Below are 20388 nucleotides of genomic sequence, written 5' to 3' on the forward strand. Positions count from 1 at the left end.
ATTAATTAATATTTATCACAAGTAATATTTTCATGAGTTATTGATTGAAAAATTGTGAAGTTTTCATTCATCAAAAAAGATGTCCTTTGAATGTCGAAAATTCAATACTATTGTATTTTTTCTAGAATCAAGTATATAAACACTAGATTCTATCATATTCTTTCCATACTTCATACCTTTTATTTAATTTTTTTTAATTTCTATAAATTGTTTAATTTAAAATAAATTTATTTCTAGGGGACAGAGAAAAGGTAGAAGAAGTGTAAGACACTTTGAGCACATTCAGATTTTATTTAGTCGTGTGCGATAGTCTCTGACAGGCATGTTCGTACACAGTGGCTATATCAAAAGACTAGAAACCAGTCTCACTCTTGTCGCAGTATTCACATATTTGCATTTTTTTTTTTAAACACCGCACTCGAACGATCCTGAATAATTAATTGATACTTGTACGTACTATTAGCACGGATCGGCCAGGCTTGTATCACGCTTGTGTCTTTTTGTTTCATCAAGAAAATATCTATCTTGCACAACACCATCTGTGACAAGGATTTCATACGATTCAATCATAAATACTTGATAGTTTAATGAAACAAAAGACTCATCGAATTCTTTTTGAGCTTTTTCCTGGCTTATCATCCTCTGGATATTAATTAAAACAACAGAAAATAGGAAAGATACTTGGATTAATGATAAGTTATTGACACCAGGAAAGATATGTATAAAGGAAGAAGAAGAAAAAAAGAGTAAAATACAAAAATAAGATTGCGAGTCACATCCTTGAATTGCAGAATGCGAGATCGCGTATTTATTTCCTGCGTCATAGACGCAATTTTTGGTGTGGTTGAATGACGTAATTGAATCGTTAATTCGATTCGTAAGCATTAATTTGCCTTGTACATACCTTTATCGCTGACTGATTCTCGGCGCTATCTTAGAAACGCGTGGAATCGAAATGCAATGTCTCGAGAATGCATCGAGACTTCAACATTTTCTGTTGTTTTCATTTTTTCTTTTACAATTTTCTCTATTTTCCCTCTTTTTCTTTGGAATATAAAAATGCCTATCATTTGGGTACATATTTCTCATTATTTTTTCTGTATTTTTCGTCTCCTTTCCATTGATATATAAAAATGCCCATCTTCCAACTATTCTTTTCTTTTCTATTTTATAAATCGCGAGATCCATTCTTCCATTTTTCATCGATTCTATATCTCTGGAATTATCCTAATAAGGTATCGAGATGTAATACAAAAAAGATTGTCAAAATTGAATTCGTACCATCGTCGACTACATCACGTTTCTTTTTCTGAATGGTAAAAGTCGATGAAGGTTGCCTAACTCATCACCAGTCTAACTACCTAGCCATCGACTATTCGTCTAACTTCCCACCTAAAGACTCGACAGTCTTGAAATGAAATCTTGCAAGCTCCCATTTTCAGCTTTGACTTTGTGATCTTAAATATTTTCTTCGTTTAAGGAAATCTCAATTCCATGTTACTTTGATAGTCTTTGATTTTTCAAGGCATTCATTGCTTCGTATCTTCGCTATACAGTCATTTAGAAGTTTCATTTTTACAGTCGTCCATTATTTAACGAATGATTTCGTCGTTCTGTTAACAATTTCGATTACCACAATTTTCCAAAACCTTCTATGAACTTTTCTTTCTTGCTCCACTATACAGTCATTATATTCTCTAGAATTTAGTTCTTCATTCTCAATGAATTACTCTCCATTAATCTTCTGTTATCTCCATAATTCTATTAACAATCTTGATTACCGTGATTTTTCAAAATCTTCTATGAACATCAAGAGCTCAAGGTAATCTTTATTTCTTTGTAAATAACTAGTTGCAAGCTAGTATAAATTAGCCAGTAGACACTATCAACGTCCACCAGAGCTAATCTTAAGAAAATTTTACATTTTTCATAAAATCTTCCTATTTTTCTTTCGTCATTCCGGTATGCTCTCAAGAGTGGTGGACGTAAGCCGTCAAATGAGCAAGCATAATTTGTTCCGACTCTTTCTGTCAGGTATCAAAGCTTTCGATCTTGCAGCATCTTCAGGAGTGCTTCTAGCATAAAGTGACCTACTGATTCGATGTCTGACACCTTTGGTTAATGTTCGACCTCCTTTTCTTAAAGAAGCGAATCTTCCTAACGTGGATTTTTCTGCAACTTCTTTTCTGTCTACGTGAGCACAGTTCAAGGTCGTGACAGTGAACTCGATGTCCTTGGGTTCATAAGAAATGAATTCTTCTACAGGCTCGTCAATGGTGTCACGATCAATCCAGGTCAAACCCATCTCGACTTTTTCAGCTAGGTCTTGCCAATGTTGCCTATTTTCCATGGTGCCTTCATAGAGAGGCATGATCCATGGAAAAGTGTCTGAGAGGACCTTGTATAAAGGCAGACATATCACGTCGATGAAACCAACTTGCATTTGGGGAAGTTCGTCCTTTCTTTCACGATCCATCATGGCCACTGGTTGTTGATTTAACTGAAGACGTTCTAGATCACCCTGGTCGAAGAATTCATCGGCGACTAGCTTGGCTACGCGGTGTTGTACTTCCCAAGGCTTTGCTATGGCGCTCACGTCGCACGCCGTCATCATCATTCCACATAGCACTGGAAATAGAAAGTGGAAATCGAAGGATGAGAATTTGGTATTTGATATAGTGCTGTCAGTGAAGAGTAATTACAATAGAATTTAGGTTAGGCAATGTTAGAAATGTAGAGTTAGGTTGACTGTTAGCTGTTAGGTGGGATAGATTTTATTATAAATATAGTATATATATACATATGACTTCGAGATTTGATTTTACTATAGATATAGGAAAATTGCTGTCTATTGAATTTAGCGCATTATGGATTTAAGGCTCTTAGAATTTATTTTACTGGATATCACCTCTGGGTATACTGGATATAGGGGAATAGGTGTTTTCTAGATTTAGTTTTTCCACGAGTATAAAAAATCATATATAATTAGACGTCAAATTTGCAGACATTATGGAAATAGAGTAATATTTACTTAGATTTCTCTCTGTTATAAAGAAATAATAAAATATTAAATTTGATGTCACCCTGTCGGTACAGAACACCAGTTATTAAATTTTTAATTACAAATTTCATTTTCGCTATTTATGATATCGCAAATCAACTGAAACCACTCTTCAGATCTATCTTTCATCATATTATAGGATATACTGTAGAAGAAACAGAGGATATACGTAAATGATATATAGGTGAATTAGTAGCTTTTACGGTAATCATTGATAAATTAATCTTACGTTCTTTCTTCTCCTCACTCTGCCAATCGAATTCTCCCTCATCGATCAGCTCCATGAATCTATTTTTCTTCTTAAAATAAACAGCCAAATCAGTAGAAAGTATCGCGCTTTCAACCACCTTCATCACCTTCCTATAATCTTCCATAGATAGACTCTGAAAGATGTTATTGCTGTCCGAATTCAGGATCATGACACATTGATCGAAATGATGATGTTCCATAGTACTTGTTGAATAGAGAATGGCCAATGGCGATTCTGTCTTCATTTGAAACGCGTTATTGGTTCCTCGATGGTCTAAGTCGTGACACAAACAAGCGACTAAGAGTCCAAGAATTTCAAGGTCTGTCATGAACTGCTCCATCTTGCCGGTTTTCAGCATGGCGAACATCGTCTGGGCGACGTTTAGTGCATGCCTCCAATTATGGTACTTGACTGGTCTAAAAATAGTTAAGAAATTTCCATGCTATAGCAGGTTCCACAAGTTACTTTAATATACATTTTCATTCATTTTTGTCTCGGCATTACTATTAGACTGTGGATGTTTTGCAAATTATAAAATAAAAGGAAATGCAATCTAGACAGAGATTTGATTCGCTGCATAAACATTATAACGAGTACTTCATCTTGAATATTTCGCATGTATATTTAAATATTTTATAAATACATAAACATCCGCAATCCAATTGTTTGTAATCTTGTTACAGCATTTCATAAGTTGTAATGCAGTTTTTATAATAATTTCGATAGTTAATTAAGGGAGACTCTGCTGAAAAAATTTCCAAAACCATTTACTTTGGAGTATTATGTAACATACTTTAATTAATTTAACAATTTTCTTACCTATAATTTTTCTTGACACTGAGAACCCATCTGCAGAGAACCTCGTAGGGGATATGAAATTTTTGGATGAGGTCGCATTGCTTGAACATTCTAATTGTAGCTCTACAGGTGTCTTCGTCGGTCAAATCGAAGTCAATGAAAGTGAAACTGTACAAATTATAACATTCCGCGGACGGTATCGGTTCAGAAGTTAATTTCAATGTGTCGTCATTGCTGGCTGTCGCATGGTAGCTCAGACATTCAAGAGCTACTTTCTGCTTGGCCATCAGCTTACAAGCTGACTCGTACATTTGGGTATTGTGGATTCCGAGGCCGCAGAAAATGGCGAACGCCTCGAAGATCGATACGTCCGAGTCCGTGAAGGATGTTCCGTTGTCCTGTAGAATAGTTTATCGATAATTGAACTTTAGATTTCGTAGATCGATAGTGAGCTTCGTAAATATTGGATTTTTCAATTTCAAACTATTTAATTTTAATTAAAAAAACTATTAATTTTTCTAATAAAAAATAGAAGATAATCACTCTAATTATCAAAGATTCTCATTCCTGAAAACTAAAAAATATAAAAGTATTTGATATAAAAAAAATGAAAAACAACCTTGTTGATTAATTGAGCAACGCCAATCACAGTTCTCTGTCCATTAACTATTGGCATACAAAGGATACTCTTGATGGGTCCACTACCAGCTTGAACAACGTCCTTCTTCAGCCATGTGGTCACGTCTCCAATATTCAAGATCTGACCAGTAGCAGCGACGTATCTTGCGATCTGACCCAGAGGATTCGATAGATCGCTTCCGCTAGGTCTGTAGACTTTAGCTTCCTGAGTCTCGTTGTCCATCTCGAAGATTGTAGTAAATTTATTTGCATCGTTCAATGCCTAGGCATAAAAAGAGAAATTTTGACGCGAAAGGAAAATGAAAAATTAAGAATATTAAACGCTATTGATACGTCAAGGACTAAGAGATTTACTTACGTGTTGTTGGAAAATGTCCTCCATCTCGATGTTGTTACTCTGAGCCGCCAGGAAAGAAGAAAAAGATGATCAGACTTACGAACTCGAGCAACACGTTGCCGGTGTCACTCACCTCTCTCCTCGACAGCGGTTTCCGGCACTCTTGCGTCGATTTTCCCGGTCGTTCGACGATTTTTTCGAGGTGTCCCTGAAACGAAACTTAGGATTTCTTATTACGCTCCTCGCCGACCCTTTCAAAGGGCTCGAGAAATCCTCGCTTTTCTCACAGCTTTACTTATTCTATGCTATTTAACAACCGAGTAGAGAAAATTAGAAATTCATCAAAAATCTGTTTCGTATTTTAATTACGTTGAGGTTGATTATTCGAATGAACTTACTGCCTCGCCGCAGTCAAGATCTAGAAGATACACGGCACATCTTTCACATTTTAGAAGTTCCTTCGCTTCGGTCATTATTTTCGTGACCAAACATTCCAGATTGTTCTGTTCTTCGAATATGTTCCTAGCAAGATTCAGCAGAATCTGATTTCTTCGGTACTCTTGCACCGATAACTCGAAAAGCTGTGCGTTTTGTATTCCGATTCCGCAAAATGTTAGGTACCTGTAATTAGTTTTTTCATACAGACGTAGAATATGTATGTCGCGATGTTTTTAATTTATTTCAAAGATAGGCAGCTATTGTACTACAATGTTCAACGATAAATATTTTGTATTTTTCCAATTTTTTCCATCTTGTCTTATCTGTCTTGTCTTTATTTGTTTCACTTGCCATTAGATTATCGTCTGATAGTCTATAATCTGTATCCACGATAGAAAATATTTAGCGTAATTCTTTGGCATAACGTAGAGTCCGTAATGTTGCTTTTTACTTTTAACGAGTGGTATCATTCGCTAACCTTTGGAACACCTCCACGTCTCTATCGGTAAATTCGTTACTACCATTAGTCTTGTTTATAATCTGTGCAACACCAATCACGTCTCCCTCGTAATTGCAGATAGGCATAGATAAAATCAATGTTGTCTTGTAACCCGTTCTCATATCGATGGAACTATTGAACCTTGGATCCTAGGAAGGAACATTTATCAACTATTTATTTTTGTCCTAGGAATGTTTTTATCCAGAATTTTTTTCTTTATTTTTTTAACTTGTCAACCAATCTCTTTTTTATGCGTACCTTATAAGCATCCTTGATGTTGATGATTTCCTTAGTTTGAGCTACATAGCCAGCAATTCCAACTCCAAAAGGAATCTTAATCTCTTCGTTCTTCGCCCTTTGAATGGCTTCCTCCAATTCAGTGTCTTGCGTCACATCGAACAATTTTGCAACTAAATATCTATCCTCCAGAGGTCCTTTAGCCAGAAAAAGGCTTCCACGATCAGCATGCGTGAGCAGGCCGACGTTCACAAGGATCTTATGACAAAGAACGTTGATATCCAGCTCATTCGCCACATCCCTGATCAACTCCATGAACAAATCGCTCTCATCTAACCTGTTGAGCTCTTCTCTTCGTCCTACCAACGAGGTGTAAGTCCTGGATTTAACATACACGATCATATCTTATAGGTATTCTGATATTTTCTTCGTTCTACGAATGAAGATTTTTACTCTTTAGCAAACCGTTGATGATAAGGGCAAATTAAAGTAATAATTCATTTTTTTATAAATTTTCATCCTTAGTAGATTAAAGATATTTATGTAAATCGCAATATTTTTATAAACGCAATTATAGGGAATAAGTAACTGCAATCTAAGCATAGTAGATATCTAAACGAGGTAGAACCTATTTGTTTATTTGAAAAATATTCATAGTCCTCAGACACAAGTTTCTTTGAATATTTACATATAACGTTGAAAAGATGAAAAAGTTTTTAAAATAGAAAAGATTAAAAAGATGTTAAATCACCTGCTGGGACTTCTACTGCGTTTCGCCGGTGAACTGGAGGCCAGCCAACTCTGGAACAGGTCGGAGGTGACACTGTTCCGTTTGCTTCGACTCAGAAGGTTCTCCTGTTGGTGTACGTTCTTCAGTGGTGATTTGGTTTGAACCACAGTCATACTCTGAAGTCGTTGACGAAGCTCGAGGCTCGCGTTCTCGCGAAACCAGGTCTCCGCCGCGTCTGGATGCGCCTCCAGGTACCTTTTTGGAAAAATATCGTAACAAAAATGTACTTTTTTTAGCTTTCTGCCTATGATATCTATTAATATGCCGATCCACGTTAAGAAATAAAATATTCAAAAGCAACATGAAATTTTATAAAATAAATGTATAGATTAGCGATAACGAACAATGTTCAGATATAAGAACAAAATATTTACTTACCTGCCAACTTTTTCCATAGTGAGACTATCGTCCTCGTCGTACTCGTGTATCGTATCTTGGCAGGTGATCCTTTTGCTCCTGCATATCCTGTCCTTCAGGACAATTTCGCTGTCCTTCGTATCAGTCTTGATGCTGGTGCTTAAAGGTAATTTTGATTCTTCCTGCGTCTTCGTCTTATCAGGATCATTACAGGGGACAACGGGTGGTTCCAGTTGCTCGGGATTCAGCGAGCACACCAGGTGACACTTGCTTCGCTCTGCCGTCTTCGAGGACATTGGTTTCGTTGAAATTTTCATTGTCTCGAACTTCTTTAAGTTATCATTCCGGTCCACCTATGTGATTTTTTTAATATCATATTACAATCTTTATAGTATCATTTTTATAACTTCTTCTAGTTGTTTACAATAATCGTTTATGAGAATCCCTAGTACGTAGTTACTTTTTAGTTTTCGGCACGTAATTTATTAACCATGTCATTTCACTTTAGGCTTGTTCATTGATGATTACTATTGCATATTCACTAATTATCTGCATTTAAAATTTTTTACCATTTAAGTATTTATGTCTTTCAATAATATTTTCTTCATTTTCACTCGTTATTTCTCTGCTTGGTCCTTGATAAGTTAATAAACATAACAATTAATTAATAGTAATTATTAAATAATTTAACTTGTCATCTTTTGTTTCTTCATTTTCTTTCATTTCTCTTTTTCTTGCATCTTTTTTAGTGGGATTATCGTACCTCTGTGTGTTTCACCTCCGGCAGCTCTTCGTCCACCTCGTCTTCAGACTCCATATCATCTTACGTCTGAATTAATTAGCATTGAGCACGATGGTATAGCTGCGCTGCAAGGCTTTAACGTGCGGAGTTCTCGGGAGAACGAGGTGAGAGGACACTTCGCATTGTAACCCCCTCGCTTTGTTAAACTTTACGGGCTCTTCGGACCGTGCTGCGAGCCTCAGAGACACCAAGCCTGAAACCAGTTAGTTATTCCTTTCGCTCAGAATGTCGCTAGCCCCATCCCCTCGCCCCATCTCCATTCTTGATAACAGAATTCACCGTTGTACTTTGCTCACCCCGTTTCTGTATTCATGAAACTTATGAGATTCGCGGGAGACAGACGATTAAAAGCAAAGTTGTAAACAGTCGTGATTAACCCTTTGCTCGTGATGAGGTATTTTTTAACAGCTTCTCATTATTTGCACAGGGCAACTTTTGAAAAGAATAATAGATTTTTCGAAAAATTATGTTTTGATTTTTTGATGCGCTATTAGTATGAATTTTAATTAGTGAGCTTTTCTTGACATGGAAAATGGTACGAGAATCTGGGAGGTATATTTGCGAAACTATTTTTATAAGTTTCCTCGCAATAAGAGTAGTATAAAGAATTATAGAAAATAATATTTCGATGGGAATACTTTTGTTGTATTTTTTTATGATTTTTAACGATACAATTTAGAAATAAAATGCCCATGCATACATATTAATATATGTATATATATATATATATATGATTTTATACGTAGAATTCTTTTTACAGTTGTTTAGATATATAGAATTATGCATAGAATATTTACAGCGTACAATCATTTTTACGATTCATACTTCATAATTTAATTTTGTTACATTTTAATAATTTTCACGAATTTTTTTAACGATCTTCTGAATCTCCTTTCCTACGTAGAAAAGCGTTATGAAAAAGGATCGTGCAATCTTTCATCGCGAACGTGTCTTGTGTAACTTGGAGACTCGTTCCATCCCGTTTCATCCCCCAAGGATCGAACGGAACGACTCTCACGGGAAATTCACGTCTAATCGCAGAATTATGAAATTTCGCGATTTGATATTCAACGGGCCGTTCGTCGTCCCCATGTTACGTCTTTCCGAAAATAACCGTTTGTAGCGAAGAACGACGCGACCATCCGTTACTTCGACGTCTACTTTCGTTCGCGACACTACCCTTTTCTAACTCCCTCCTCCCACAATCGTGTGAGAGACGACGAAACCCAAAATTTCTTTCATTTACACTTTTTCTTAATTCTCCTCATTTTTTAAGAAGAGGAAAGAATTTCAAACAACTTTTGAAAGAACTTTTACACAATTCTCTAAAATTTACTCCTATATTCACAATTTTTAATTTGATTCTTAACTTTTCCTTTGTGTAAAAGAAGTTTGAAAGAATTTAAAAAAAAATTCCAAAACTCACCGGTGCCTAATCAACAATTTTCTTCTCAAATCCTTACATTCTTCTCCGACGAAAGTTTAAAAAAATTCTATCTCCGATACAATATCTTCCTTATGTAACATTTAAAGGTAGGGTTTCATCGAAGAACGCCTTTGTTTGATCAACGTGGAGCTTCGATAAAATTATTGTAGATAGTCGAATTGCTAATTTTTTGTGGTGTTTAATTGATGTACGTTGATATTATTATTATACTGTGAAAGAGATCGGCAAGGCTACGTCGACGTCTCTTTAACAGTTTGTCCTCTTCAACGGCGTCCTTTAAGTATGCACCGTTGGTTTTTGCTGCATCCCTGGATCTTCACTGGGCCGAGAATTAATCGTTTGTGCATCCGGCCGTTTTCTTCGATCCTTAATAATAACTTAGCGAAGAATCGACGTAACGATCTTCCAAAGTTAACTTCGAGTCGATGTCTTCCCTCTTCCTTAGTTTCGTTGATATTCAGAATACGAGAATTAACGAGGATTCAGTAGAAAAGATCCCTCTTAATCGGACATTGCTTGATTTCTAATTTTTATTGTTACTTTTATATTAATATTTAGGATCCCGATCTTGTTCCGGAATTTTTAGTTTCGTGACAAATTCATGATAACATATAGAAAGTTTAAGATCCATTTTTCAGAAAATTTAGCGGAAAATGTGATTCTTAATTTGATTTCATTACTTTTAACTTTTTTCTACTAAAAAGTACGTTTCTTTCTTCTTGATATTTTAAAAGTTATTGTAGAACGAAACTTTTCATTCTGTATGAAAAATTTTGATGTAAAGTAGTGTTTTTGATTAGACCACGAATAATCTTTATTTTTCAATGAGAATTTAACCTTTCTCCCGAATATTCAGAATACTTGGATACTGTGAAGTACCATTGCTAATTAAACAACTATCTTCAGTTACAAGTAGTGCGTTTTTTGAGGCTTTTATCCTTGAATTTTCAATCCAGTGTTCTTAGATCACAATTTTTCTGTGAAAACTTACTTCTTTTATACCTTGGTTTCGTAACAGATCTTATTGTGGACGGCTTAAACCTTCTAAGATTCGTTAGTAGAGGGGCCCTTTTTAATGAGACATTGATCGATGCTCATTGTCGAATCGTAGTTTAGGCAAATTGGAAATGGGACTTACTTCGTTCTCAGACGTCTTGCGGCTGCCCAAATCTTTAGATCTTCACTTCAAACTTATACAAACACTTAGTAGATTGTATGTTTTCTAGTCAAACGTCGATGGAGGCTTGTTAAGTTAAATTGGAAATTAAACTTGTTTATTCCTCTCTTTAATAGTGGTAGTAATATGCTTTCAAACTACCTCAAATCTTCCAAACTTTGTTTCAAACTTGTAAAAAGTATGATTTTTAAATTAAACGCCAATAAACAATCATTTTTGAATTCCAGCTGGAATAAGTCTATCAGAGATAAAGATGTTTATTTCTTGTATATATTCCAACTATCCCAAACCTTTTATATTTCCCAACTATCTCAAACCTTTCGAGCTTCGTTTCAAACTCGTGAGAAATATCGTTTTAAAATAGGCATCTATCGACGCCCGTTTTCGAATTCTGATTGAAGTAAATCAGAGATCAAGTTTACTTTCCTCCATTTTTGGTTTCGTAACACACAATTATGAAACTACCTTGTGGCTGTTCAAACTTTCTAATGTTTGTATTAATAATTATTATGTTTTTAGTCAGACGTTGGTTGACTAGTTTTCAAACCGTAATCTTGAGAAAATCTCTCAGTAAGGATCGTTTTTAGTCAGACATGGATGATCGTTTTCAAATCACAACTCGCTTCTTTCGCTCTTGATTTCGTAATGCACTGCCAGAGTACTTCATGTACACCTCTCAAAATCTTCGCTCTAAACTTACAAGAATCTCCAGTAAGGAGCGTCGTTTATAGTCAATCGTCGACTAATCTTAATTCCAAATCCTTAACTTATATTCTACGTTCATTTTCCTCTCGTCTAATTTAATATAAATCGGACTTATTTTCCTTTCTTAATTTGCTAATTATTAATACGTTCTTAAACTCAATTCCAATTTCATTCTCAAATCTTCGAATCTTCGTTTCCAAGCTTCTAAATAGTAGCGTTTCTAATTGAGCGACAATCAACTTCGATAGACAATTGTTTTCCGATTGAAACTAAAGCCAGATAGAAATCAAGCCCGAGCAAATCGCGCGACAGGCATCCACGTCACTATCCGCTTTCCGTTATAGTAATCAAGCTGATCCCACGGTCTTCGAATCGATCTCGAGGCGGTCCTCGTTGCATCGTGCATGCTGTCCGTCCTGCTCTTCATGATCCCGCTGCCGGTGCTCCCGGAACAGTGTCACCAGCCTCGACTACGTTCGTGCACTGCGTCAACCGATCCTTCACCTAAACTTATCTAACCTCATGTAACCGACGCTCGATCCACCTTTCGATGTAATCCTTTCAAAACAATTTCCTTTGAATAATCTCCTTAATAATCTATAATTTTCATTCAATCTTCGTTTCACTAGCGATCAATTTATACATTTTCACGTTAGTCAAATCGAGATCGCTGATGTTCTAAACCAATCATTTACTCTCATCGATCGATAATATATTTATTCACCCAATTTTTCAATGCAGCTTCTTAATCGAAAGCACACACTGTGTCACCTATAAATACATCTAAGAGTTAAAACAGACTGGACAATAAAATTAGTCGTTTCTCGTTAATGTCTTACGAAGGAAGCATTCCAAATACAAATATAACAAAGATGAGGAGAGATACGTGGCTTTTAAAGAAGGTGTCAGGCTAGTCCATCCCTAGAATTCTCTATAATCGTCTCTTATCGGTGGCTTTTCACATGGCGAAGAATCTCGGTAGAAAATAGCCCCGTATTTTTCCACTCTTATCGACGATAATCGTACGATATACGGTGAATCATGGGCTGGTCACGCACATGTCGTCGATAGTATGTACGATCGACTAGATAACGCAGGAGATAACCGTGAATATCGAAGGGAAAGGCGACTGGACCGGTCGAAAGCTCCGAGCTTACTGAAGCCAGGCTAGCCGACGAGGTGTTGGTGAAACACGAGCCTTTCTTTGTGTTCGTGGTGGATGTACGTGTGGGCGTGTATCTTCTGCGGTGTCTGTGTGCTCGTATGTGCGCTTGTGCGCCGCTGGAACGCGGAAACTGGTGCGCCAACTCCGATCTTCCACCGTGGAAGTCTCTGTCCATGACGAGTCGCGTTTCTCTTTGCCTTTGTGTTTGAATAACTCACACATCAATCGTTGTTTCTATATTAGCGATGTGTCAGTGAGTATGTACGTTGTTGAGTGTGTACGTGCGTATAGATTCGTCGGTGATCGCCTTTTCACTGGCTTCCGAGTGTAATCGTGTATCAAGCTGGGAAACGTTAGCTCCTGTCTTTGTGTGAGAGTATGTAGGTCTCGTGTCATGGATGTTACGTCTATAGCTGTGTATTTTCTTTTTGTAGGAGCGTTATGTGTACGAGTTTGTTTGCGATGATGCGTGTATAGATAGAGTAGGAATTATTGTGTTTGCGTGTGTTTGTATGGGGATGATACAGTGACGTCTTTTGCTTGATTCTGAGGAAAGGAATGGGAATGAATATGCACGAGGTAGGATATATCGTGTATGAGAGGTGACAATTGGAAATCTACGTATAGTTTTAGTTGTCTTTGCGTGGAGCCACGTATCGAAGAGAGTTACATCATTGGGTCTGCTCGGCTAAGTAGAATGTACCCGGCTTGGGTCAGACGCGGGGCGAGAGCTTGGTTACTTGATATTGTATTTAAGAGTAGAAACACTGGTCTGGGATATGTTAGGATGACTATACTATGTACGGATAATCGTAGTTTACCTGTCTTTTGACAATTAGCTAATAGTAATCCATGAATTTGTTCGATATATTTAATTTAGATTCCAAATAAAGAAAAAATTAAATTATTTTGAGTAATATAAAAGGATTGAGTATGTTATGGTTAAAATGGTGTAATAAAAATAAATAAGTATATACGTACGATCGTGTTTTTATTTCAGTAAAGTTAATATTAATTTTATCCCTAGGTATTTATAAATATCTTTTTCCTATTCAAACAAGACCGGACGAAGAATTCATACTTCATAATTAATATAAAATTCATGACACAAAAAGTCGGAAAAAGTAAAAGAATTCAATTAACAAGATCGAACGTAAGGACTTAACAAATTCTTCGAATCGGACCAACTACTATTTCAAACAGTTAAAAATCTGAACGACATTTCACGGTAGTTTATCCTTCTTTCAGTTAAGTGAGATTACATAAATATTGGTAAGAATTTTTATTAGTTTCGTAAAATAAATATTTAAAAATTCTGAAATACTTAGGAACGTACATTACAACGTTGAGGAAGGTTACAATTTTTAGACTCGATGTCGTCATATATTTTTCAATAAAAAGCAGGTTCACTCCCCTCGTAATCCTACACGGTCCCTAAATTTAACTTCCCCCTCGATTTTTCTGCTTTCAATTGGTGCAATATTATCGTCAACATCAAAGCCTACGCTTGTTTCTTAATACAATAAAAACACATGAAAACCTTCTATAATGTATCCCTTGGAAATTTACCTTCCTCATCCACTTTCCAATCACCAATGATACCAGGAACATCGAAGAAACCAATATCAACGAGATCTAAGTCATCCGTGTTCGTCCCCAACTTCTAATCCCTTAACCCAAACACTCCAGTCAGTAGAGAATTCCCACCCAAACGGGCCAAACACAAATCACTCCGAGCATCGCCCCATAAGCGCATCCTCGTGTTTCCCATCCACGTGTACACGTCCACACGGTCACGGTTTGTCCCGTGTATACACATCCAAATTCACGTATAGTTGCTGGAATAGATATAGCGAAGTCATAAAATTGATCCGATATTAAGCTTTTTACAATGTAGCTCGAGAGAGATTCAGGAAAGTGCGTAGTCAAATACTTACGTATGTAAATACGCGACTAATATTCAATTCTCAAGAAACAAATGACTTCCATAAGTAAAGTTTGTAAAGTGTTTGTAACATCATCATCTTTCTGTACGTTTGAATTTATTCAGTTGATTGATGTGTCCGAACAGTCCATATAATATTATGAATTTCACATCTTAATTATTATACCTAGTGCAGTTACCTATACTTATCTTTTACGAAAAGTAGAAAAGACATATTTCTTGTATTAATTGGTAGTAGAAATGTAGGACATCTCGAGGATGCAGTGATAATTATCCTCCCAATCGTTCGCTTATTATTTTATCACACTAACAGAGAAAGCTAACATCTATTACAATACATTGTTAGTAAATTATAACAGCAAGTTTAAGATATATCTAATATATATCTTCTAATTCATCCGTTTTAAATTCTTTCTTATATTATTAGCTTCTCGAAAACCTTAATTCCTTGATGTACGACTTCGCCATATTTCTTCTCCCAACTATACACACACATCACCAAATTCAGAAAGCAATGTGGTCGCGCTCACGCGAATTGCAATGGACCAGGTTAGGCGCGAACTTTCCACGGGGGTTATGCGTGCGCCCGTAGCCAAGGCACACAGACACATCCATCGTCTGTGTATCCGCCTCGGGAATAGCTGGAAGATCGATAACGGAGTACGAGTCCCGGACGCAGCATCTCCCGTGTCTGCTCGCGCGATTTTCCACCGAAAATTTCTCAGAGGGCCGCCGATAGCCGGCGTGCTCCATCGATTTGACGCCGTTCTCCGTCGGCTAACCGTTCCCAGACGTTTTGTTTAGAAGCTTTTCCATCACGTTCGTGTTTCTTCGGTTCTTTTTACCATGATACTTAGTTATAGAGATTTGGTAGGTTGATTTTCATACTTTGAGCAAGGTTATTGAGGCATGTCGTGGGCGGAGGTTGATTTAGAGGTTGGCGGGCTGTAGAGGATAGAAGTTCGTTTGGCGAAATTGTCGCAGTTCGCAGTTAGTAAATTGTATATGTTAACGAACAATATTTACACGAAACATTGTTTTTAAGTTGCTTAATAGTTGCGAATATTTATCTGCGATTTTTTCCTTATTATACAATCAATGACAGAGTGGAGTAAATTAAAGAAATAGAGAGGGACGGGTTGCGTTATAAGAGCATAGATTGGAAAGAAAGGAAAGCAAAGTGGAATAAGAAAGAAGAGGAGAAAGGGAAGAAAGGAAGGGAGGTAGAATATAAAAAAAGGGAGAAAGGGTAGTAAAATAGCAAAGGAAGGAAGGGAAGAAACTGGGGTAACAAAATGGGTAAAGGGAAGGAAGCAGAGTAGCAAGGAAGCGAAGTAACGAAAAACGGGGCGGGAAAAAAGGAAAATGGAACGGGGGAAAGCTAAGAGGAGAGTTTTTCTTGGGAGGAAGGTAAGGAAGAGAGGGATGAAAAGATTGGAAGCGAATAGAAAAAACAAATAAAAATAAGAGGAAGGAAGGATAGAAGGAAAGGAAAAAATAGGAGACGAAGGTCTTATAAATTTTGTTTAAACCTTAAGGAACGCTGAAAAATTTGACGACGCACGACAAACACACACACACAAAGATTGTTTGTTACGTGAGGGTATAAGTTTTACATGAATGTTACTTGAACCTTCTTTTCCTTCGGTATTATATATTCTATTGTAGGTAGGAGACACGTGATTAAGGTTCACTTCGTATGTATAACATGTTCTGGAAACGTGGTCGATCAGAGTTTCGAAATTCAACGTGCTAGGGTACGCAAATGCGTCTAACTTTATCCTCCTTCTTTCTCATACATATCTAGCGAGAGATAAATTTTTATCAACGCGTAGTACCCACTTCAAAATTCTATAAAACTGCTTATCAATTTCTTTAACGAAACATACAAACATCTTTACCGACCCTCTAAGAGGATTCTCCGTGTCTTCTTCAAAACGAATAAATTCGAGGACCGTCAATATTTCTAATATTAAATAGTATAATTAAAAATTCTAATACAATTAAACAAAAATAAGGGAAAAGAAGGAAAAATAGTGCAGGAGGTGGCATGGCGTATCGTTTTTCAATAAATTATTCGCCCGCATGCGTGTCTGGCTCATGCTGTGCCGTTTAAGCGCTCCGGGTGTTTCGTATCTCGCCCCATAAGGCGAGCTACAAATTATATCTCGAGGACACACAGGTAAGCTATCGATTCCGACCACGCTACTTGCGCCATCGTTCTTTTTCTCCCGTTCGACGGCTGTTTGTCTCACCGCAAGTTTACGTTCCCTCAGCGTGCTCGTGAATTAAAAATCGATGTCACCGTTACAAAGGTTCGCGCCTCGTAAATCTCGATCATTTGATACGTGTTCCCTAAAACCGTTCTTTCTTCTTTTTTCTATTTTTTATTCAAGTATTTTATTCAAACACTTGAAACACTATGCAAGTTTTCGTAAGGGTTCGTAAGGAAAATAGATCTTTCCAAATTTTCGACTTTTTCTTCAAAAAAAAATTGAAAAGTATCGAACAGAAATTAAAGATTTTCCTGTTTCTCTAGAAGAAGACAAACGTGGACAAGGCTTATTTTTATCGTAAGCTCTCCGTATTGGTATAAAAGAGTACATACTAAAATGGAGTACAATATTTGTGTAGACAAAGAGTATAAATCTTCTGGATGGCGTTCCAAACTTTTACATTGCAATTTTTTAATAGAAGGTTATGACTTTTTCGTTTTAGATTCGAAAATTGATTAGGGTTTTCATTGGTTAGGTACGCGAAAGTTTGAACCACGAAATTACAAATAGAAGATTTCGGGGTTTGGAAATTGTTATTGCTTCGCCCGTTGTAGGGTGTAGCGAATATTGTAGTATAGGTATAGGGCCCGATGAGTTTATTTCATCGTTGTAAATTGTTTTACCTTGGAGGATTGAAAATGGTGCGTACCATTGTGGAGTTTAATAAGTTTCCTATAGGTTGAGGGTGGTTAGATAGCTTTCTTTGAGTTGACCTTTTCAAGTATGCATAGAACCACCCTGACGCACTATTTAATTTTCAGTTGTTCCTTGACAATTTTTTCGTTCTCTTCTATTTATAAATAAACGATATCGGTGAACAGTTCAAAGAAAGAAATACATATTATTCATCGACTGATATCGTTGGTTCGTAGATGATCGCTATGTCGTGATTTAAGGTATTATTGTTGATTTTTATATTAAATATACAGATTCCCAAGTGGTAATCAAAGTTGAAGAAAGACAAATTGTTAAATCAAATTAGTCGACAAAGAGAAACGTGACTGTTGAACTCGAACATTTCAATTGGTATAAGTGTTTCGTGTGCTTTTTTAAAGGTTGTCCAAATTAGTATCGTTTTAAAGGGCACCGATGGATGCTGTGAATATTTAAAAACACGAACTGTATTAAGTGTACGTACAGTGGTCGAGGTATTAACATAAATAGGCGTTTCTGTCGATAGATGATTGGTTTATGCGAGAAGGTCAACCTCGATGAAAGTAGAATTAAAATGGAATACTCAATGCAGAATCGATTTGCAAGCCGATATCTTGACTTTTGACCCCTATAGAACCTGAATTTAAGTAATCTTACGGTGCACGTGTTATAGAATTCTTGTTAGAGGATCTTCGTTGTTTAAAGTGTACTACAAGTATGCGATATAAGTAGAAATTTATTGAAAAGATATTATTGAAATATTTTTATGGAAATCCTTCGGGTGGATCGTACCGAAGCCATTTAGAAGTTATTTGACAATTACGACAGAGAAAGACGCTTAAATTTATTTGAGATTACTTAGAGGTCATCAAAGATTATTTTGTGATTTTTTAAGAATAGTTGAACGTCATTTGAGATTCACCCAAAACTATCTTTCTGGTCTCTTACATTCATGATTATTTCTTTCTATTTCTATATCATCTACAAGGATAAAGGGCATGTTTTAAGAGGATGATCTCGATCGCTGGAGAAAGAGGCGTTAGTAAGAGCGTAATGTGGCTCGTTAGCTACGAAGAAGGAAAAACGTAGAATCGTAAGAGAAAAGAGGACAAAGGACGGATATAAGTGCTGGCTCACCCGTTTTAAATTCTGATCGAAATCCTAAATGTCTGCTGATTTTATCCGACCTTTCCGATATTTCCCTCGTTACTAACGTAGTTCGTGCTCAAATCTTTCCTACGTACGATAAGAAAACTGGATAAACTTATCTTACTTATGACTTCCGAAACCGTTCTTGGGTTATTTCAATTTTTCATCCGATTCTTACGATAATATTAATCAAGCAAAATACAACGTTAAACAGATAGCGAGTGTTTATTCAAATTCATACGTTCATAATTTGTTTCGTCTTTAATTAATTCCAATTAAATAGTTATTATATATAATGTGTTTTACTTTGGATCATTTTACGTATTTTTGCACATTACGCGCATTCTGTACATTTTTGTACTTTTAAATTTCTTATAAATGTATAAATATCTGAATCTACTTATGTAATATTTAGTCTGTTAACAAATGAAAGAATCAATATCCTTTTCCAACATCTAATCACCACACGTGAAACTTACGTTTTAAATTTCAATTTCTTAAATTTAATCTGAAAATTCGATATTCATTAATCTTATTCTCCTCGAAGCAATTGCCAAACTAAAATAAAACGGCTAATGAATTAAAGAAACAATCTCCTTTTCAATATGTATCGCATTCTATTCCTTGTAATATCAAAATTCCAATTTTGTCAATTTTCGTTCAACGTTTATCAAACTCCCTATCCCGGAGCAATTACCAGCGTCAAACAAAATTTCCATACATCGTACATCAGTTAAGCAACCAAGTAACGAATAGCTGGACGATGTTATTTCTTCGAACGATTAAGCGTATCTCAACAGGGGGTGCGAACGCGGAGGAAAACAAAGGGCAATGTAGGATTTCCCAGAGGCTTCTGGATTCCACGTGGAATGGTTCTAGCTGCAATACTGATTTCCAGCGTCTACTAAATTTGTGCCAGTATACGACGGTCATTTTCACACACACCCCTCGCCCCTCTGCCGGTTCATGACTCCTTTACCTGACCAACTCCTCGGCAATAGCCGTTCCGAACCAAACTCTCACCCTCTGTTCATGGTCTTTATTTCGAGCCGGATTGCAACCGTGCGAACATCGATTTTCTATTTATGGAATATAATTTAACCAACGTTATTGTAGGATTACGGCGACGTTAACGTCATCCCACCACCAACCCACCACCTTTAAGAGAGGATTTAATATTCTTTAGGTTACGAGGCGGGATGGTCGCTCTCTGTTTGCTACGATTCATGGAAGCGTTTAATTGGTTGTATCGAGCGTGTATACGAAACTATCGGTAGTTTACGCGACTTTAATTTCGTAAATATACTGTATAATTCGAAGCAGATTTTCGTGTACTTTTTCTCCCAGGTGTAACATAAACAGTGTTTCATTTTGTTCCGTCATTCGGTACCAATACAAGGATAAATTCGATGTTGTGGCTTTTTTCGTGAAAGCACAACATAAAAAACGTAAGCAACGTAAAAATGTAATAGCTCATAAAACCTTCCTTGAGGGTAGTAAAAGAGATCGAGATTCGGACATTGTGGAACACGAAAAAGCAAGGAAATAAAAATAATTGGACGGACAGTTCGCTGAAAGTGTGTTAATAGAGTTCTCTTTAGTTCGGTATCTTCATTTTAGGGACCAAAACATAGTGATATGAAATAGGATATCCTATTTATT

The 20388-nt window shown here is 36.4% G+C and overlaps 1 protein-coding gene across 1 annotated transcript; it reads right to left on the reverse strand.

Annotated features, from left to right (window-relative positions):
- Positions 1-271: 271 nt before the first annotated feature.
- Positions 272-12605, reverse strand: LOC100741118 (cGMP-specific 3',5'-cyclic phosphodiesterase). The gene is made up of 13 exons (XM_003494231.4): positions 9635-12605; positions 8170-8401; positions 7428-7759; positions 7011-7244; positions 6281-6638; positions 6002-6171; positions 5484-5706; positions 5219-5293; positions 5107-5145; positions 4729-5010; positions 4131-4507; positions 3291-3727; positions 272-2628 (listed from the first exon to the last, which is right to left on the reverse strand). Exons 2-13 carry the CDS (start codon positions 8221-8223, stop codon positions 1994-1996), a joined length of 3216 nt encoding a protein of 1071 aa, XP_003494279.1. The 5' UTR covers positions 8224-8401; positions 9635-12605; the 3' UTR covers positions 272-1993.
- Between the last annotated feature and the right edge of the window lie 7783 nt (positions 12606-20388).

This window comes from Bombus impatiens, unplaced genomic scaffold (assembly GCF_000188095.3).
Source record: "Bombus impatiens unplaced genomic scaffold, BIMP_2.2 scf_1879, whole genome shotgun sequence".
NCBI classification, from domain to species: Eukaryota; Metazoa; Arthropoda; class Insecta; order Hymenoptera; family Apidae; genus Bombus; species Bombus impatiens.